A 20,436-nucleotide genomic window follows, 5' to 3' on the forward strand; every position below is an offset into this window, starting at 1 on the left:
AAAGATTTAAAGAAAAAGCTGTAAGCTTTGGAGTTGGAAAACAAACTTCGATACGAACAGCAACCATAAAAGAATTAATTGCTACTGATGTAACTAAGTCATTATTAATATGATTTCGTGAAAACTTTTTTACTGATCACTTTCTATTTTGGGTTCATAAAGATCAAAGAATGTCAAAGTGACAGTCAAATAGAGGTGGTGTTCAATTAAAGGGTGGCGCTCTATTTTTCAAACTTTCTCTTACAGTGGAGGCTAAATAGAGGTGGGCTTCAAACAAAGGCGGCGTTAAAATTGAGGTTTTACAGTATTTTGTGAGTTGTGGTTTAAATTTAAATATACAATAATATATAATAACAAAAATCTTTATATCTATATCCAAATTTGTTGGATGAAAAAGTTATATTATTTGATCTATTCCACAACAGCGATCAATACTAGTTTATCTTAAACATGAATTTGCACAAAACTTTTAGTGGATTTTATCAGAAATTTTCAGTATTTTTTATAATTAGCGATTGCTTTTAATGTTTGAGGTGATCTGACTGCCAGGATGTTTCAAGATGAATACTGTGTTGGATCCTGCGACCAACACGTAGAGGCGACTAGGTCGGCTTACTCTACCGGTCTGCATTCACTCTCCACAGGGGCCGTGTAAGTGTTGCCCGTTGACCAACACGCGGAGGCGACTAGGTCGGCTTACACCACCGGTCTACTACAACCACCTTACACGGGGAATTGCTCCCTGAGTGATATTATGCTCGTTCGACAAGGTCGACCTGAGGTCGACCGGGGTCGACAGTGTCTCTATACTCTACTCCCAAAGCACAGTCCGTAGACTGAGGCTTGGAGTAAATAAGTGCTCAGTGTGATTCTGTTATTGCGCAGGGTAACAGAAGAGTGTGGGTCCAAATGCAAAGCATGTATTGAACAACGTAAATGAGCCGAAGCTCTACCTTAAATACAGCTGATTATGTAAATAAGGCGGCAAGCGCCAGCCTCCTTTAGGGGCGTGGTTACATAAGTGAAAAAGAGAGTATAACTCCAAATAATAAGAAGAAGGGAAATGGTAACATACGTTTCCATCACACACGCCGCCCCTATAGACGACCATCGGCTATATAAAACAAACCAAAAAGAAAAATAAAATAGTATGAGAGAACACCAACTAACTAACTAAAACATACCAAGAAAAATAAGGATAAACAATGTCTTTCGATCGCATCTTCTATGGGGTCGACATTCGGTTCGCTTCGAGTTGACAGCAAGCAATGAGCGCGCTCTGTCTGGGGCCCAAGATGGCTGCCTTCTGACCTTGAACTCTGATGGCTTCTCCCGATTGGACGGCGCTAGTGTCATAGTCGGCCAAATACACGGGAGGCCTCCTTATTCGTTGGGGCCGTGATGCATTCCCAGCCCCGGTATTACTAGCCTGGGCTCCCGTATTTTCCGTGGTTCTTTCCTCCTCGGTTGTCAATTCGCCGCCAGGGTCGGGGTCAGCCATCGAGTTAGGGTTGCGTTCCCCTGGGGAGACCAAGGAATCTTCGCCGGGAAACCGAAGTGCTTCTGACCTTCCCGGCGACTGGGGTATTTGTAACTCCGTTAGTCGGCTAGGCAGGAGTGGTTCTAGAATAGCGGCCTCCGGATTATGGTTTCCTTGTGAGACTCGTCTTCGGGGTTGACCCCTCATGTTAGGACGTCGGGCAGGCTCGACTTCAACTGGGGCTCGTCCTTGTTGCACCGGACTGGGGCGACAGAGTCTTAACCTTCCCTCAGCTTGAATGGATCGCTGTCCATACCTCTCTATTTCGTAAGTATGATTTTCGTGACTCCTTAATACGCGATAGGGTCCCACATACTTGGCCGCTAGTTTCGGGTTTTCCCCTCTTCTCCGCCGCTTGCTTAGTAACCACACGAGGTCACCCTCATTGAATAGCGGAGGCTCTCTCACATCAGTTGACACAATTTCCTTCTGTCTATCTCGGAGGAGAGTGTGGGCTTGCATCAACCGGTCGTGGACAGTCTGAACATACTCATGTATGCTTGTAAAGGATTCCAGCCTGTTTCCATACAGCAACTGGTCAGGAAGACGTAGCTCTCGACCCAACATCAGATAATTGGGTGTTTCTTTAGTGGCGGAGTGCGGTAACCCTCGCAGCGTCCGCATGATTTGTGGCAGTAACTGATCCCAATCTTCCTGTCCTCTGCCCAGTAAGAGAGCTCGTAGGGAGTCACCCAATACACGATTGTTTCTCTCAACCACACCATTCCCTTCGGGGTGGTACGGAGTGGTCCTAGATTTATCGACTCCCCACAAGTCACATAGCTCTTGGAATAAAGAGGACTCGAATTGGCTCCCCTGGTCGGTGTGGATAACTTCGGGTAGACCGAAGTAGCTAAATATCCTCTCGTCCAGGACCTGAGCTACCGTTGGGGCCGTAGCGTCGGGGATGGCTAAAGCATCTGACCACCGAGTGAAATGATCAGTGAGCACCAACACCCAGCTATTTCCTCGAGGGGTCTGAGGTAGGGGTCCCACTAAGTCTACGGCTAGTCGTTGCCATGGCCTCCCGGCGTACAGCCGTTGTCTGTTCCCGGAGGTCCGGCCTTTTCCTGTTTTGGCCCTCTGGCAAACTTCGCAAGAGAGAACTGCCCTCCGGATATCTCCAGCCATACCCGGCCAATACCAGTCCAATTGGACGCGTTTCAAGGTCTTCTCCACACCGCAGTGCGTTTGCTCGTGGGCTTTCCACAGGATTTCCTGTCTCAGCGTTTGCGGGCATACCACCACCACCCTTTCTCGCCCATTCTGGGTGAGATGAAGGGTCAATACACCCGACTCGTCGAGCTGGAGCTGGTGGAACATCCGGGCCAATCGCTGCAGCTCAGGGCTGCCTACTTGCAGCACGGCCTCTTCTACTCTCCTCCGGTTCCTGACGGCCTGGTAAATGACCCCTAGGTCGGTAGCGGCTCTCTGTTGTAATGCCCGCACTTCATCCAGTGAAGTCTGCACCACCGTCAACCGTTCTGGAACCTTTGGGACCGTGCTTTCACCAGTTCCCTCAACGATTCCGGTTTCGCCTGTTACCTTGATGGCCTGTAACCGAGGATCCTGAAGCCTTCTGGGAGGGTCGTCCGACACTCCGGGTGACCCCGCACCGCCCGGCAGCCGTACTGAGACTGGACTGGCTGGTGTGGGAGTCGGGAGGCCAGGCCCTAAGGCAGGTCCGCTGCCAGGTAGTCGAGGCCATTCATCTTCATCCAACTGGCGGAGGTTGGGACTGGATGTTCCTGTGCCTCTTGGTGGCTGTACCGGAACCTGGTCCACTGGCACAGCAGTTTCCCAATTTGTTCCTGGGGTTACTAGAGAGTCGCACACTTGTGACCTCGTTGGCCCCTGATCCCGCTTCTCAATGGCAGCACACTGCCGGCAGTCGACGCACTGTCGTCGACTCAATCCATCGGCGTTCCCGTGCTTATCGCCTTTTCGATGGATAATTCGGTACTTGTGCTCGGCCAGGCTCTCCAGCCACCGGGCCACCTGGCAAGAGGGTTCCTTCCTCCGGTGCAACCAAACCAAGGAGGCATGATCGGTCCGGATGGTAAACTCTCTGCCATATAGGTAGGGCCGGAAATGCCGGACAGCCAGCACAACTGCCAGCAACTCTCTTCTGGTTACGCAGTAATTGCGTTCGGCGGAGGAGAGGGTCTTGCTATAGTAGGCTATGGGTCGCTCCTTGCCCTGCTGGACCTGGGATAACACAGCCCCAGTCCCTACGTTACTAGCGTCGGTATCTAGCACGTAGGGCAAGGAGGGATCGGGATATGCCAGTACTGGAGCGTGTGTCAGCAACCATTTGAGCCTAAGGAAAGCTTCCTGTTCCTCTTCTCCCCATTTCCAGGGGACCCCTTCGCTTGTCAACAAGGTGAGAGGTTTGGCGATCGAGGCGTAGTCAGGCACGTATCTGTGATAGTACCCAGTGGTACCCAAGTATGACCTTAACTGCGTCACATCCTGGGGTGCTGCCCATCCGCTTATGGCCTGAATCTTCTCAGGGTCGGTAGCCACTCCCGTGTCGCTGACTATGTGGCCCAGGTACTTGACTTGGGTCTGGAACAAACTGCATTTAGAGGGCTTTAGCTTCAGCCCGGCCTGTCTCAATCGCTCTAACACCTCTGCCAGCCTAGTGACATGACTAGAGAAGTCGGCTGACATGACGATGATGTCGTCTAGGTACAGCAGCAAGGTTTTCCAATGTAGCCCTTGGAGGACGCGCTCCATCAGCCGCTGGAAGGTAGCCGGGGCGGAGGTCAGTCCAAAGGGGAGCACCTTCCACCTCCACAACCCACTGCGTGTGGCGAACGCCGACCGCTCCTGGGCCTCGGTGGAGAGGGGTACCTGCCAGTATCCGCTCATCATGTCCAAGGTACTGAAGAACCTACTGCCAGACAAGGCGTCCAAGCTCTCGTCAATCCGGGGGAGGGGGTAGGCGTCCTGGCGAGTGACACTATTAAGTTTTCTATAGTCTACACACAGTCGCCACGCCCCGTCCTTCTTCCTCACCAAGACCACCGGAGAGCTCCAGGCCCCGTGAGCGGGCTCAATCATGCCTTGCTTTTCCAGGGCCAAAACCTGTCGTTCGATTTCGGCTTCTTTCTCGTGTCCTACACGGTACGGGTGTTGACGGATGGGTTGTGCCTCTGGGAGGAGGGGGATCTCGTGTTGTACCAGGGTGGTACGCCCCATGTCTTCACTTCCTTGGCTGAATACATCCGCATAACGGATCAAAAGGTCTTCCATCCTTCGGTGCTCGGTAGGGGACGAGCAATGTGGTGCCGCCTGTTGGAGCAAGTCCAGCATGTGGGGAGGTACGTTGGAAACAGGAGGGGGAGTTTCTTTGGAAATCTCGGCTTCTCCCTTCGCTGTCCAGGGGACCCCTATTTCGTCCGGCCCGACTCCAGTGTATTGTCCCACGACCGTTCCTGCCGTCACGCTGACGGGATGGTCGGTGGGGTTCATACAACGGATGGCCACTCTCCCCTTCTCACCGGGTTGGTGTAAGCTGGCGGCCACCATATATCCGTTTTTTGTTCCCTCGATTAACCCGACTGGTTGATAGGATGAGGACGTGAGACGTCCGGCAACCAGGACCTCGGTTCGAGGGGGAAGCGTTGTGGCTCGCATTATTTGAACGCTGCTTGTCAGAGGTCGACCCTCTCGGTCAGTGCAAGTCAACTTCTGTCCATTTAACACCAACGTGGGTTGCTGAAAGTTCATCTCACAGTGGTGGTCGACCAAGAAGGGCATGCCCAGGATGGCGTCCTCCTTCAGGGCACACACCACGAGAGATATAGTAACCTGGACACTCCTGACTCTGACCGGGAGAGTGATGAGTCCGTGAAACTGCAGCCGGGTACCATCTGCCATTCGTCCATAGTCCTCCCGAACCTCTAATTTGCTTTTGACATCTTTAGGTAATCGCTCAAAGACATGTCGTCCCAACAAATTAGAGGTGCATCCGGTGTCCACGAGGAATTGGACGGGCTGACCTCCGATGCGACCTGGCAAGAAATAGCTGCTATTATGCGGCTTCCATGATTCGTCTCCGTGAGTCCGTCTGGCTTTGCTCGTCCTCTGGGGGCCTTTTTTGGAAGGCCGAGACGGCTTTGGCCAGACGTACGTTTCGTCCTTGGCTTCTGAGGGTGGGAGACCTGCACACTCAGGTAAGGGTTGATATGGGTTATGCAAGGGGACCGGTGGCGAGCAGGGGGGGGAGCCTGTGTCGCCTAGTCCGTCGTGGCCGTTGCCACTGGCCTTGCAAGGGTATATTTGATCCACAGTCAGTACTTCCCCCTACTGCTGTGGATGGTAACCGTTTCCCGACCTCGTGACTTGAGGCGGTTGTCCTTGGGAGGCTTGGGGGCACCGGCGTTGGGTGTGCCCTGTCTGGCCGCAACCCCAACAATTTGGTCCCCTTTTTTCCACTCCCCGTTGTCCCAACAGCTTTCCTTCCCTCAGTCCATCCGCTAATCCCTTTATAGCCATCAGGACGTCGTTCAAGGTGGCTGATGGGGGATCCGAATGGACGGGGGCGACTGTAGCGGGGGTAACCTCCTCCTTCTCCACCGTCATTATTAGGGGTCGGGCACCAGGCCGAGGAAGAGTGGGCTGGATTTGCAGGAACTCATTCCCTGCCTGCACTGCTTCCTCCAAGCTCTGGGCCTTCATTGCTAACAGGTGGCGTTGGAGGGGCGTATTTCCCAGAGTCAGAGAAAACGCATCCATGGCCATACTGGACTGGTAGGAGTCTGGAAGGTCAGCGTACGCTATCTTCACCAGACGCTCCATCTCTGTGGCATGTTCTTGGAGGCTCGTCTTTGGTTCCCTCTTGAGGTGGAGCCTACTCTTAGCCTCTCTCGGGGAGAGTCCGTACTTCGTGCGTAAAGCCGAGAAGATGGAGGCAGGTGAGTCCCCTCGACTACAGCTTCTGGCTCCCTCCTTCAGGGTCTCCCGCAGGTGGAGGAGCGTGGCCTTCTCACTCCACTCATTAGCTTCCGCAACCTCTTCGAACTGGGAGATGAATAACTCTACATCTTCACTCCCATCGAACTTCGGAGGCTTGAAGCTAGCTTCCCCTCTGGGTATTTGTAAGGCTCTAGTGATAGCCTCTGTTAGTTGACCAATCTGGTCGACCTGGTGTAACTCTGCCTCAGCCAGATCTCTGGTAGCACTCCGTCGGCTGCTTGGCATGGTTACTAGGTTTATCTTGGAAGTCCGTGGTCAAATCCCACCGCTGCCACCAGTGTGTTGGATCCTGCGACCAACACGTAGAGGCGACTAGGTCGGCTTACTCTACCGGTCTGCATTCACTCTCCACAGGGGCCGTGTAAGTGTTGCCCGTTGACCAACACGCGGAGGCGACTAGGTCGGCTTACACCACCGGTCTACTACAACCACCTTACACGGGGAATTGCTCCCTGAGTGATATTATGCTCGTTCGACAAGGTCGACCTGAGGTCGACCGGGGTCGACAGTGTCTCTATACTCTACTCCCAAAGCACAGTCCGTAGACTGAGGCTTGGAGTAAATAAGTGCTCAGTGTGATTCTGTTATTGCGCAGGGTAACAGAAGAGTGTGGGTCCAAATGCAAAGCATGTATTGAACAACGTAAATGAGCCGAAGCTCTACCTTAAATACAGCTGATTATGTAAATAAGGCGGCAAGCGCCAGCCTCCTTTAGGGGCGTGGTTACATAAGTGAAAAAGAGAGTACAACTCCAAATAATAAGAAGAAGGGAAATGGTAACATACGTTTCCATCACAATACCAACAAAACTTGATCACAATTAAATCATTCAAATTAAAGTAAAGTGTAATTATAGCGTCTATAGTTGTACTTAGACAAAGTGACTGACAGAATAGAGATGTTTAACTCTGCTACTTGAACACAACAGCTGATATCAATAATGAGAGAGACAGGCAGCCACGCAAATAGTGATGTAATATCAGTGTGTATTTTCCTTGTAAGTAATATAACTGCGATCAAATTTTGATCATAATTGTTTTCTTATAATGCATAAAATTTGCAGCCGTCACTCTTTCCTACAAGACATGATTGCAGTAATGATAGCTCTGAGCTGATTTGCTTAGTTCAATTGAACACTGAAACAACCAACTTGGTTGTTTGGAAATTCCATGATTTGTTTACCCTTAGTAAACAGATTATCTGAATTTGCATGTAATGACTGAGCTATTGCAAACAACTTTGGTCATGTTGCACGATAATAATACTAACCATCATTATTACTATTATTATAACAAATGAAAGCCAATATACTTACTACTAGTTATACCACAGCCGTTAATGGTCACTAGTGTTTATGTCATTCTCACTGGTTGGTGCTATGTTTTTGTTGAATTGTAATTTTTGCAGTTATTTTATAGTATTCTATCATTTACTATGAACAAGCTGTTCTGTGTTCTGTAAACATAAGCGCTGTTGCATGATGGTTTTTAGAATTGTAGAATATTAAAATATTTATAAAACTTTCTATATTCTTAATGTTTATAGCGAGCACCTTGGGAGATGTAACACGGCAAGTGGAATTTACTGAAAAGAGTAATAAATTAATAAACGTGAGACAGTTCACAATAGCTGAAAGGAAAACCGTATTGTACAGGAATTTATGGATATTTTTGGTTTTAATTTCTATCGTATTTGTGACTAGTTCACATGTTCATGCTTTGAAGATATGTGAGAGTTGATATCCTTTTCAAGAAATAAATAGGTAGGCTTTCAAAAATGCTGAAATCACAGTTGGTTTGCTAACTGACAAACTGCAATGAGTATTTGACACGGTAGTAAACTTCTTTTGGTTGTTTATCACTAAGGATGTTCAATATCCATGATTTCTTTTAGACGTTATCAATATTTCAAAGCTTTGTAGTTATGAAGTTTAATAGTTTACTTGATTTATTATGAATTTAAACAAATTAAAAACTGATATAGATTGCGATGCGAAAACTGACATGGATAGTTTTGAATACAGTTTGTGGCAGCTGATCTCCTTCTAAAAGTATCTTTCTTTAAAACAAAATTGCATTAGAAAAGCTGCTTTTAAAGGGTCAGATATTAGAAGGTTTGTATTTCTATGCATCTCCGGAGAGGACATAGGTGCAAGCTCTACTACCAGCATATACACATGCAATTATATATGCTGCGAGTATAGAATGAACCTAGCTCTGCCAAACACTCACATAACTTGTAGAGCTGAAGTCTGGTCCTAACGAGGAGTAATGATATTTGTAAACATTAGAGAACACAGTTTAATAAACTCTTATGTGTCTATATGACACTCACTTAGCTAAATCTTTACTTTTGTATATCATTCTCAAAGCTACGCACATTATAGCACAGAACACAAACCAATAATTTGTAAATACAGTTTGATTACGTACTGACACATCATAATATTTTTTAGGAAACTTGTAATTCAGCTTGCTTTGTATTAATATCCTGTGAAATTGTACAGCTTATGCTAATTTGTTTGGATGCATTTATATTTTACTGAAACATTTACTTGTAATGAACCCAACCAAATAATTTTTCAGATGCCAGGAATCATCAGCCTTACAAAGAAATAAATTTTTGTCGTCAAAAACACAACATGTAATATCATCTTGGCAAACATTGTCAACTCAATAACAAAATCAGCTTACAAACAGCTTTAAATTTCGCTACTAATAACTGTCTTCTAAACTACTGTAGTATCGAATAATAAATAAATAGTAATAGCAAAGCTAGTATGTTCAACAGCTTTGTTGTTTTGAATACTCTTACGTGATTATATTGATAAAGTCATTTATAAATGTGATAGATGAAACAGTGGAGGAATAAATAAATCCGGAAGCTTGTTCTAAACTTAGGCTACATAACACAAACTTTGGCTAGATGTAGTTTGTTATGTATAAGTACCAGTAAGAATAATGATACCTCCTAAGCAGTGGGGGTCCTACCACACAAAGTTGTCGTCAGAATAGTCACTTTTAAAATCACTGTCGTCACTTTTAAAATCACTGTCGTCACTTTTAAAATCACTGTCACCTTTTTCAAGTTGCTAACCAAAACAACCTCTTTCTTCACATTCGTTATTTTAATACAAATATCCATTCTGGTGGCACTGGGTTGCGTTAAAAACCTGAAACTTGCTCAGTTTGAACTTCTGCTAACCAAAAGCATGGCTCAACCAGCGACCTTCACAAACTTATTAGTGATGTTTGGGAGCGTTGCTCATTACTCCGCAAAGAGTGACAGCCGTGTTAGGTTTTTAGGGCTACGTTTCTTGTACTGAAAGTAGACCGAGATTGTCTTTAATAATTACTGTCAGTCACTGACTTGGAAACGGATTTGCTGTCAATGTCGTGGCATTTCATTGCTGTTTGCTTTAATTATTTGGCAGTCTATAAATGCTGGGCCAGATGCTTCAAACCAAAACTAGTGAAGTTTCGGTTGGTTGAACGTGTTGATTTATGGACAAATAATAAGTTAGTAAAGGTACGGCTACACGTAACAAATTTTTCGTTGGTTCTAACCAAAATCACGAAATGATTGAAACACACAGAATTATTCTGCGCTGCTAGAATCGTGCTAGCGAGCACGATTCCAGCAGCTTTTGCAATTAGTATAGTCCAAGAGACGTATAATGACACACAATAAAAGTATAAGTGCAATTCAACCTAGTACACACGATGCAACTGCTTAGATTGCGTTATTGTATATATTTATTGTTTGGACGCTATAGCTACAAATTGTTTATTTTTTAATTATATTTCCTTTTTAGCAGCAAAAGTTTTGCGGCAGAAAATGTTGCCATCTTTAGCGCAATCAAGTCGGTTGCATCGTATTTACTATGGTGAATTTCCGTAATATTTCTTTGCGTGTCGCATTATGTTCTCGGACTACATATATTTTAAAATTTGCTAGAGCCGTGCTCGCTCACCAACAATAGCGCAACTTAAACAATTACATCGTGTGTTCTATGTTAAATTGCTTTCGTACTTTTATTGTGTGTCGCGATACATGTCTTGGACTATACTAATTGCTAAAGCTGCTAGAATCGTGCTCGCTAATAATTTGTTAAATCTGTTAAAAGCGTTTCGTCGACGAACTCGGTGGGCATGCACAGCTCAAATAATTCTGTGAATTTCGACCGATTAATTCTGCGTTTTTCGGGATTTCGGCCAGAACTCAGAACCAACGAAAAATTCGGTACGTGTAGCCGTACCTTTAGTAATCCTAATTACACAATCATGGTCACCTACATTGATAAATGGTCGTCTCGTCTGTCACTTTTTAAATATCCCCGTCGTCGGGTCGTCAGACCCGTCACAAAACATGGGAGCAGTAGTCTTTCACAAGCTTGAAAATGGCTTTTAGGCTAGCCAAGTGCTATAGACTGGTTCAACACCGAATGTAGAGGGAAAATGTCATGACATTTGAAATGGTAGTCATAGCTGAATAATCGTGTCACATTTATGCCCTATATTGATCTTGCTATATACGCTGATAGACACTAATGGGCAAAGGATTTTCCACTCTTGTGCAATTCAGTTTGAAACCCAGTTTCAAAATCCAGAGGTACGCAGGAATGTATTGCAACTCCACGAACTTCATTGATAAGGTCATCTAACCTAGAGCACACTCATGATCTGAATGAATATACAGTCATATTTCGACTTACTAGTTTAATGCGTTCCGAGACTGAGCTCGTATGTCAATTTACTTGCATGTTGGTGCACTTTATTTATATATGGAACAATTAAATATATATTGATTGGTTTCCATACTCTAAAAATGAAAATAAAACACTCAAAACAAGATATTGTAACAAAAAGAACATTTTGGTTATTGTCCTAACGTACTACATGCTTTCAAAAAGCAACAAATAAAAAATAATGCAAGGAAATGTGATTAATTAAAATGTAAAATTAACTACATGTACATACAATAGCAGTTAACGCTAGCATTTGCCAGGTAGGGAGATATAAGTTATCATTCGTTACAACAGTTGACTTTGATAAATTTGGATTTTATCAAAGTGTTATAAGAGAGACTTAAAAGCAAACCTAAAAGCAAACTTTCATTTTTAACTAAGCATAATTAAAATTTCTTTGGCGTTCATAGTTTGAAGTTTCCCGCTGGTTAGCTAATTTTTCCTTTGTTTCGCTTTCACGACTAGCCGGCCGTTTTAAGATAAACCTATCTAACGACGTTTGCCTTTGTCGCCCTTTCAACATGTTGCGATTAGGACGAACACAGGTGTCGTCACAAAGGGTTAATGCACGACTACTAGCCAACTTGTCCGAATGTCTATTAAACAGTTTGGATAGATAGCGCCGGCCTTTTTACATAGCATTGTTTCAGTTACGCTTTCACCGGCCAATTGTTTGTCAAATGCCATCAGCGGTCGTGAAGATCGCTGCACCGTTTAGAAACTATGGTTAGTCCTTTTGCGAACTAAATGCCCTGAATATAATCCTTCTGTTTGATAATTATGAATGTATTTCTGTCATATTGCCGAGCTAGCTCAATCACGCATACACATTTCGCATATTTTTCAATATTTTTCCGTTTAATATCAATTGTTATCATTTGCTTTTTCTTTGTATTATCTTTCATTTTACTGGCAAACTTTCGGTCTACGCACAGTACGTTTAATTCACATAATTCTGCACAGAAAATCGTGCACAAAAAACACGGTACAACAGTATAACCTGAGCAGTTGAAAAATACAGAGTGATGCTGTTCTCATAAAACACCTCTGGCATACTTGGCAACTGACTCAAGTGCTCGTATCTCAAACATGGCTCGTATGTTAGTGCTAAAACTTGCTTAAAAGCTGGCTCGTATCTCAAGTTTCTCGTACGTTGGAGCACTCGTAAGTTGAAGTATTACTGTATAAGAAAAAGAAGTTCAGAATCATGAGCTCCTCTCTAACACTAAGTCATCATGAAATGTCTTTGGAAATATCAACGCCAAAATAGGATAGGTAATAGTCGTGTGGTTTTACAGCAAACAGTTGTTACTGAATTTAATGTCCAATTACAAAACATATGACCTAATAATACCAGGGTCAATCAGGCCGCAAAACTACCACAAAAACTGAATAGAAATGACAACACATTTAGCACAGATAAACGTGAGGCTGCTAATGTAATCAGTCGATCAGCTAGTCACAAAAAAGTCACGATTATGACTAGCTGCTAGTTCCATGTTGAGTAACTCCATAAGCTCTGACCAACAGAAAGAAAAGTGTGTAAATTTTTGTTTAGAGTTATACCTCTATTATAGCAAGTTTAACCTAGCTATTAAAAATTTCTTCAAAAATGTAACATTGAATTAATAATACTCGTAAAATTATTCTTAAAAATTTTAACTTATCAAATAATATTTTTCACAAGTTTGAACGTTTTCTCGGGGGCAATAGTGAAAAACAGCTGTTTCGAGACACGACAGTCTTCATTAGAGAATTCATTAAATCTGTTGAACGGAAGAAGTGAATAGGTAGCGTGGTGTTACTACTTGCTGTTCACTGGCAACTTGAGCAGATGATCTACTGGTAGCCGATACATTACATGTATTTAGACTGCTGATAATTCTGACTTGATGGATTATTACTCTTGCCGACTGAACTTCGAGGTAGGTTATATTAGTCAAACTAAACTTGACCAACTCAAATTCAGAAGGTTGCTCATGGCTCACAAAATGCTAAGAATCATGCTAAGCATTACCTTGTTTCAGGTCACGGTAGCAGCATATGGTTGATACAGCTGTCAGGTTTGTATGGGTCTGTCATTATTTAGTTGTACGATGTGATATGACATACTCTAATATTCTCTATAGTTACTGACTAGGCAGTGATGTGCCGTGTCAGTTTACTAGGTTGTGTGCCTACTGTGTGCCGTGGACTAGAGCAATGATATAAGAAACGACACAAATCTCTGCTTTGTCTGTTAGATTTGAAAAAGTAAAGAAGTACTTTTTTATCCGCGTGACGTGATCTTAAAATGAGGTTTAACTGTTTTAGTTCACATAGCTACTACAATCTGCATCAAAATAGAAAAGCCCATTTATGAACAAAGGTTTCATGCGTGTCAGCTGCTTGCATTTACATTCATTTCAACTAAAAGACTAATTACTAATTTGAGGTGGAAACTGTACTGGAAGGCTATAGAAAGAGTTATTCAACATCTAGGTGACTGGATAAATAGCGCAATAAATTGAAATTGTTTAAAGACTCTTCGAACATTAATACAACCTTATGTTAATGAAATGGCCATCCTTGGTATAGTGCAGTACTCCACAAGAGACGCCTCTGACTACAATTCTTTCGCAATAATTTATCCAATTAAGGCAATTGCTTTAGTTAATGGTAACAGTATTAATATAATAGACAACAATATTGCTACTTTGCTAAAGAACGATAATTTAATAAATTCGTCAGAGTTTTCTAGACAAAGATGGATGTCATGTTGACATCATCATAATCTTGCACCGATGTCTATACGGTTTGATATATCAATCCATCTACCAACATCTACTTTTATCTATGTTCAGGAGAGTTATCCAAGTTCACGTGTACAATGAATATTGATACATGGATCTATGTGCCAACTTTTTTCCAATATATGTAATGTAGTCATTGTTGTTCATGTATACAATGGAGTTTGGTATCAACCCATATACTAACTTCTACTCACATATCTGTTCAAGGGTTTGTTGCACGTACAATGACAAAACAGTTTGATACATCAATCCACATATCAACTTGTACTCTCATATATGTTCAAGAAATCATGCATGTCTGTGTGTATAAGGTACAAAGTACTCCCAGACTTCATATCACATCTTATCGCATGTGCTGTAGCATAGACCTATCAACTATACTATTAAGTGTAGTTGATAAGTATAAATCGTAGTGTCATTGTGTTGTTGTTAAAATCACCAATAGGCTACTTTTCTGATTTTTCATAAATCACAGCTAAATGTTATTGTTGTAGCATTACTGGTTACTCTGTTCAGAATGTTTCTTCAGTATTATTAAACAAACGAAACTTCAGATTCAGCTATGCTCCTCTGACTGTTCAGACATTGATAATATGTTATAATAATAACATCTAATTGATATTGTTGCAATGTTTATACTTCCTAAATTAACTCATTTCAGAAATATTAAACAAGTCATGCATTAGATTCACTGACACTCTTCTAGCTGTTCAAACTTCATTTCACATTTATTTGTTAGTGTTTTAGTGTTAATAGTTACTCTGTTTAAAATGTTTCCTAAGGAATAATATTGAACAAACTTGTTTTCAAATTCCTCTATTCTCCATTGACAGTTGATTGTATTATGAGCCTACATTCTATTAACAGCTACCATTGTTATGTTGAGTGTGGTTACTTAGTTGGGAATCCTACATGGTGAAAAACTTCATTTTATTTCTACACCCTTGAACGAACATTGTGTCTGATAAGATCGAGCTATTACCGCCATCAACTATGATCAACCGTTTTTTAAATTTTTATTTAGTACAGTAGATAAATGTAAATAATTCATTCAGGGAACGTTTACGTTAACGTTTATGTTAAAGGGATTTTACGTTATATAAACAGTAGAATACCTGTGGGCTTCTAAATTGCCTAATCCATTCTAGGAACTTTCCAAACTTACTCCTTTGGCCATTCTAATAAGAAAAACTAGACTTAACTTTGTTAATTTAAAGACTGCGCAATAACTGTAGTATTAATGGTTTGAATTAGCTATGCCCCGATTCTAAATTCGACAGATGATTCAGATACTGGTCTACCGAATCATATTGAAAATTAATCATATTCAGGTACCGGTTCAGGTCTTTTGTGTTGAAAATATAAATATGAAGGCATTTATTTGTATTTATTTATTTATGAAAGTGGACAATGTTGGTAAATCAATAGCAAATCTTACAGTAAATAAACGTGCATTAGTAGTAATAGAATTAATGCTATTAACAGTACATTTAAGTTCTGGATGTTTAAAAAATGAATAAAACCCACTCAGTTATATTTACTGGCATCTAAGCTGAGATAACAACGCAGCAGTGCTTATACATAAAAACAGCAGATTTTAATTTATAGTAAGCCCTGCAATAGTTTACTCACAGAAAATTTGTTCATTAACTGATTTCTTGAACCAGAATTATTTAGATAAACTTCAAAATTTGATGTATAAATAAATGATAACACATAGCTGTAATTGGGAAATATCACACGTTTTGATTACTTCCTGGCTAAAGCAAAGGCTTCTCAGCTGTGTTGATGTTGATCAGGCTATGGACATGAAATAAATAGTGCGGTAGGTCTGGAATTCATAAGGTAAGAGTAAGAAACTTGCAGTTGGTGATCTTTATTAGTGTAGCTAAAATACTATTTTTTGCTAAATAATTGAACTTTGAAACATATCTGAAGTTTAAGATTTTCTAAAGTAAAGATCGGCTGATCCAGATACTAAACACCCATATCGGCACTGATACCAAAATCGGGGCAACTCTAGTTGGTATTGACAAGTCTTGTTACTTTGTCTAATCAATTTCACTCAGTTTATTGCTCATAACTACAGTAATTTTACAATAAGTTAAAAGGAGCGCACACCTGCAATGTTAATTTACATCGGTTCTTTTCATTTTTTTCTAGGCAGCGAAGTCTCTTCTGCAAAGCAAAATTAAAAAAAGTTTTTATATGGCTAAAATAAAGTGAAACACAAACATATCTTTACGGTATGTATTAAGAGCAGTGCTCGATATTAGATAAGAGGTAACTTTTGACGAGACTAAAACTCGTGACATTCAGCTTGGTATATCGACACTCCAACGACTGCACTACTAGATCACCTCTTTCTGAATTATTGTGTGGCTACTGCTTTTTGTGGTTTTTCGACATACCTGACGATCTCTAAGAGTGAACTAGATTGTCTGGGTAGTAGTATATATGGGTAAAAGAGCGAGCCCTATAGGGCGTTTTCTCTCACAAATGCAGTAAGAGAGAAACCGGTATTTCCAAGGCTATAGGTACGAGATTACCCTTATTCAAATCAAATTTGAGAATTTGCTCCATCTTGATCCGTTATGTTATATGGAATTCTTTACGTAGTATGAAGCAAAAACTTCATATAAATTCTTTACGTCATGCGGAATTTACAATATAGGAAGTAGCCTACAGTCGAACTTTGACATACTAGCATGATGCGTTCTGAGACTGATCTGTAAGCTAATTTACTGGCATCCCATGGCACTATTTCCTATCTTAAATCACCAAGTACAAATTAATTCATTATCATAGTATGAAAATACCACCTAAACAGGATATTACGACGGAAAAACATGTTTTTAATTGTAATTCACTACTTACAATACCAATATAGTTGTTATGATCTGCAATAATATGTAACATCGTTATGTACACTACTGTATGGAGTTTTTACCTTCGAGGCAGACTTTGTGGATAATGGCTGTCTGAGAGAGACTTGAGTTTGATCCACTAAACTTTTGTGACCTTACGTAATAGAAACTTTGAAGTTAGCTTCAATGAATTTAGGTTACTAAATACACACTTGAAGCTGAGTTTTAATTTTTTACAAGAGTTTAATTTATCATCATATTATTTTAGTATCGATTTCCGTTTAAGTGGTTTTTGCCTCGCATTCATTATAACTTTTAGCCAACCTTTTAACACCGTTTTTCAAATTGCCAAACTGATTTGAGGAGAAAGACCGAGCGATACTATTCTCCAAAGTGGCCTGACGCATACTTGGCCATATAGTGTAGTGGCCATCGAAAACTGCATGGCTCGTATGATCGAATCTCAAAGGTGACTTTTATCTCAAGGAAGAAACTTGCTAAAAAGTCATCTCGTATCTCAAGTTTCTCATTTATTGGGGCCATAGACCTATTAACTATACAGTTAATAGGTCTATGATTGGGACACTCGTATGTATAGGTACTAATGTATATGTTATCAGAGCGTCTACTGTATCTTGAATCTTTGCTTACAGCCAAACTCATGAATACAAAATGAAGTTCTTCTAAACTGAGTTTTAACCGAAAGAGCGAGTGTTGCTTTATTACTTACATGACTTTCTTTTTGATGTTCCTATAATCTGGTTCAAGGTAAAAGGCAGTGTATACTAAGTATGTACCAGTGATCTATTTTCTATCAAAGTATGCTTATAGACAGTCACCAGCCTGGTATAGCTTGGCAACAAATATATATTGTACACTCTGTGTAGAGCGAACGTTAAAATCGAACAGCAACTCGATATACCAGCTGAACTGAAGACGACCCTGATATATGCATCTACCAGTTGTGTTAATCAACAATGTCTACTTGCACACTGATATCATCTTTGATTTCCAGGTTTAATCCTAAACTTTCTTATCTGAAGTTGCCCTCTATCCAAAGAACTATGTTGTGGTTATTGTTATCTCTTCTCCCAGCTGTCTCTGGTGGTAAGATCCTACAGTATTTGCTTGTTGTATATCATTTGGTTACTTTATGTTTTAGGTCATCTGATTGTCCAATCAAGTGATCACTGTTTCACTATCTTTATGGTAGTAGGTGTAGGTAGTTCAGAGTGACTATGCTAACTGGTCTACTGTGTATCAATACAGCTGATAATTGTACCATTGACTCCATATATGGTCATTGAACTATTGTATCGCTATATTCAATTTTAAGTGGAACTTCTCTATTGTTCCTTTACTCAATAAACAACTATATATTGTCAGTATTAAAGTGTTAGGAGTTTATCTGAGTAAATATAAAACAATCTGATCCTGAATGTCATTGTTGCTTCGCTAATCGTTTAGACATAGTACATGTAAATGTTAGTATTGTAGCTACTCGTTACTCTTTTTAAAATGTTTCACCCAGTAATATTGTTCACCGAGTAAACTTATTTTGAGATTCACATCTACTTCCCTAACTGTTCATTGTATAATTTTACCACGTCTTTCAATAATTATTATTTTTACATGGAACTAGTAGGTAGTAGTGTGTTCCCCTGAGCTACTTAATAGGAAGTTTTTCCATAGCATAGGGGTGACTCTATATTTTTCTTAAACACATTAGTAAGTTTTTGCTGACATTTTTGCACGAATGTCCGTAAAATGGTTTCAAAATGTGAGATGAGGTGACGATGAAGTGGATTGACCTATATTCATTGGCAAGAAATTATACAATCATCGATCTGTTTAAACAAGATGCCTTTAGAAAATGTAAAGAAAGATATATTTAGTACATCACTAAGCATCGTGCTCCAATGGAAACTGTTCAAAAGGTATAAAATTAAAATTATCAAAATTGAGCAGGGCACGATCACATATTACTATAACGAACAAAATACTTTCCTTTTAATTTTGCCAAATTTTATCAATTTCCTTACCAAAGTAAAGCAAAGCGCGGTGACCAGCCATTGTCTCATTTGAGTGTTTCAACAAATGAACAATTCCCTAAATTTGGTTGTATTCCAATTTAAATGCATTTTGTAGTCAGAATTAGGTAAATTATGAAAAATCAATCGGCTTCTCCATCACCATTTGATAATTCTTACAATATGAATTTTTTGTAAGTTTTCCATATATTAGCCAATCAGCAGACTTTATGCTTGATAAATTTCCCTTGAAAATTTTTTTGGGTTTGGATAAGCAATGTTCTCAAAATGACTTAAAACTTGCTAATGTGTTTATACCTTATACAATATGAAGTGGGTGCATATGAATGATTGGACATTCAGTGAAATAATAATTTTCTTGTTTCAAATGCCAGTTCTAATATATAAAACCTTACACGGCCTCAAGTTTTTTATACTTGCCGTAAATCCTCATGTATAAGCCATACCCCAAACTTTGAAGGTTTGAAGGTATTTGGAGTTACTGGTATATAGCGAGTATAAACCACAGTTGCCATTTTTTTCATTCATTTAACACACATAATTTAACATAGCTGTGTGAGTCATTCGCCAAATCTACTGTCTCTGTCTGTCGTCCCATACGCATTGGCTGATGAAGTGGCAATCCACTAATGAGTGTTCTCACCTTTATCAGAAAAGAGTTAAGCCTTCAGCAAACCACGGTAATCAAGTACTAAATCAGTTAGCAAATTTTGTAAACCATCTCATCAATAAAGGCAAAATACAAAGCTGCGTTTGATTAAAGTTGTAAAGGTAGCTTTTGAAACTACCAACCAAAATGCTGCAGTTTTTGGTATTAAGGAAAAGCAAGTTAGTCAGTGGATGAAAGATCAAAATAGTTTAAAGATGATTCCACGATCAATGCATGCGAGAAGAAAAAAAACAATGCCCATAGCTTAAACTAAAAGCTTCCCTAGTTTCTTTTGTAACGGAGCAAAAAAATGCAGGTTTCATCAACACCAAGAACAGCATTTGAATCAGGGCTATGAAATGGTCCAAGAAGAATTGTGAGTTAAGCCAAAATTTCAAAGTGAGTCGTGGTTGGCAGAGCAGATTTAGTTTTACATCAAAAATCGAAAGTTGCTCTAAAGCTACCTAAAGACTCGGAACGTGACGGTAGCTCCTTTCAACAGTTTACCATAAAACATTACAAGGGTCACAATTACTCTCTCAGCAATGCTGGAAACATGAATGAAACTCCAATGTTTTTAATATGACTGGGAACAAGCCGGTCAATAAAGTCAGAGAAAAAAACCTGCGTGAAACCGACAGGACATAAGAAGCAACACTTTACCGTAGTTTTGGCTCGTTTAGACAATAAATCTGAGTTGAAGATAAACTTGGACAAAACTTTAGTAAATTTTATCAAATAGTATTAGTTGTTTCTAATGTTTGCGATTGTTTTTGGTGTTTCAGTGTTGGTAATCAGACTGCCAGG

General features: G+C 40.9%; 1 protein-coding gene across 1 annotated transcript in view; it reads left to right on the forward strand.

Moving 5' to 3' along the window:
• Positions 1-6,452: 6,452 nt before the first annotated feature.
• Positions 6,453-20,436, forward strand: part of LOC137389721 (phosphatidylinositol phosphatase PTPRQ-like) — a 46,301-nt gene continuing 32,317 nt past the window's right edge. Inside the window, exon 1 of the mRNA XM_068075804.1 lies at positions 6,453-6,462. Within this exon, the coding sequence (XP_067931905.1) occupies positions 6,453-6,462 (10 nt within the window). The remainder of the gene's footprint in view (positions 6,463-20,436) is intronic.

This window comes from Watersipora subatra, chromosome 1 (genome assembly GCF_963576615.1).
Source record: "Watersipora subatra chromosome 1, tzWatSuba1.1, whole genome shotgun sequence".
Taxonomy (NCBI): Eukaryota; Metazoa; Bryozoa; class Gymnolaemata; order Cheilostomatida; family Watersiporidae; genus Watersipora; species Watersipora subatra.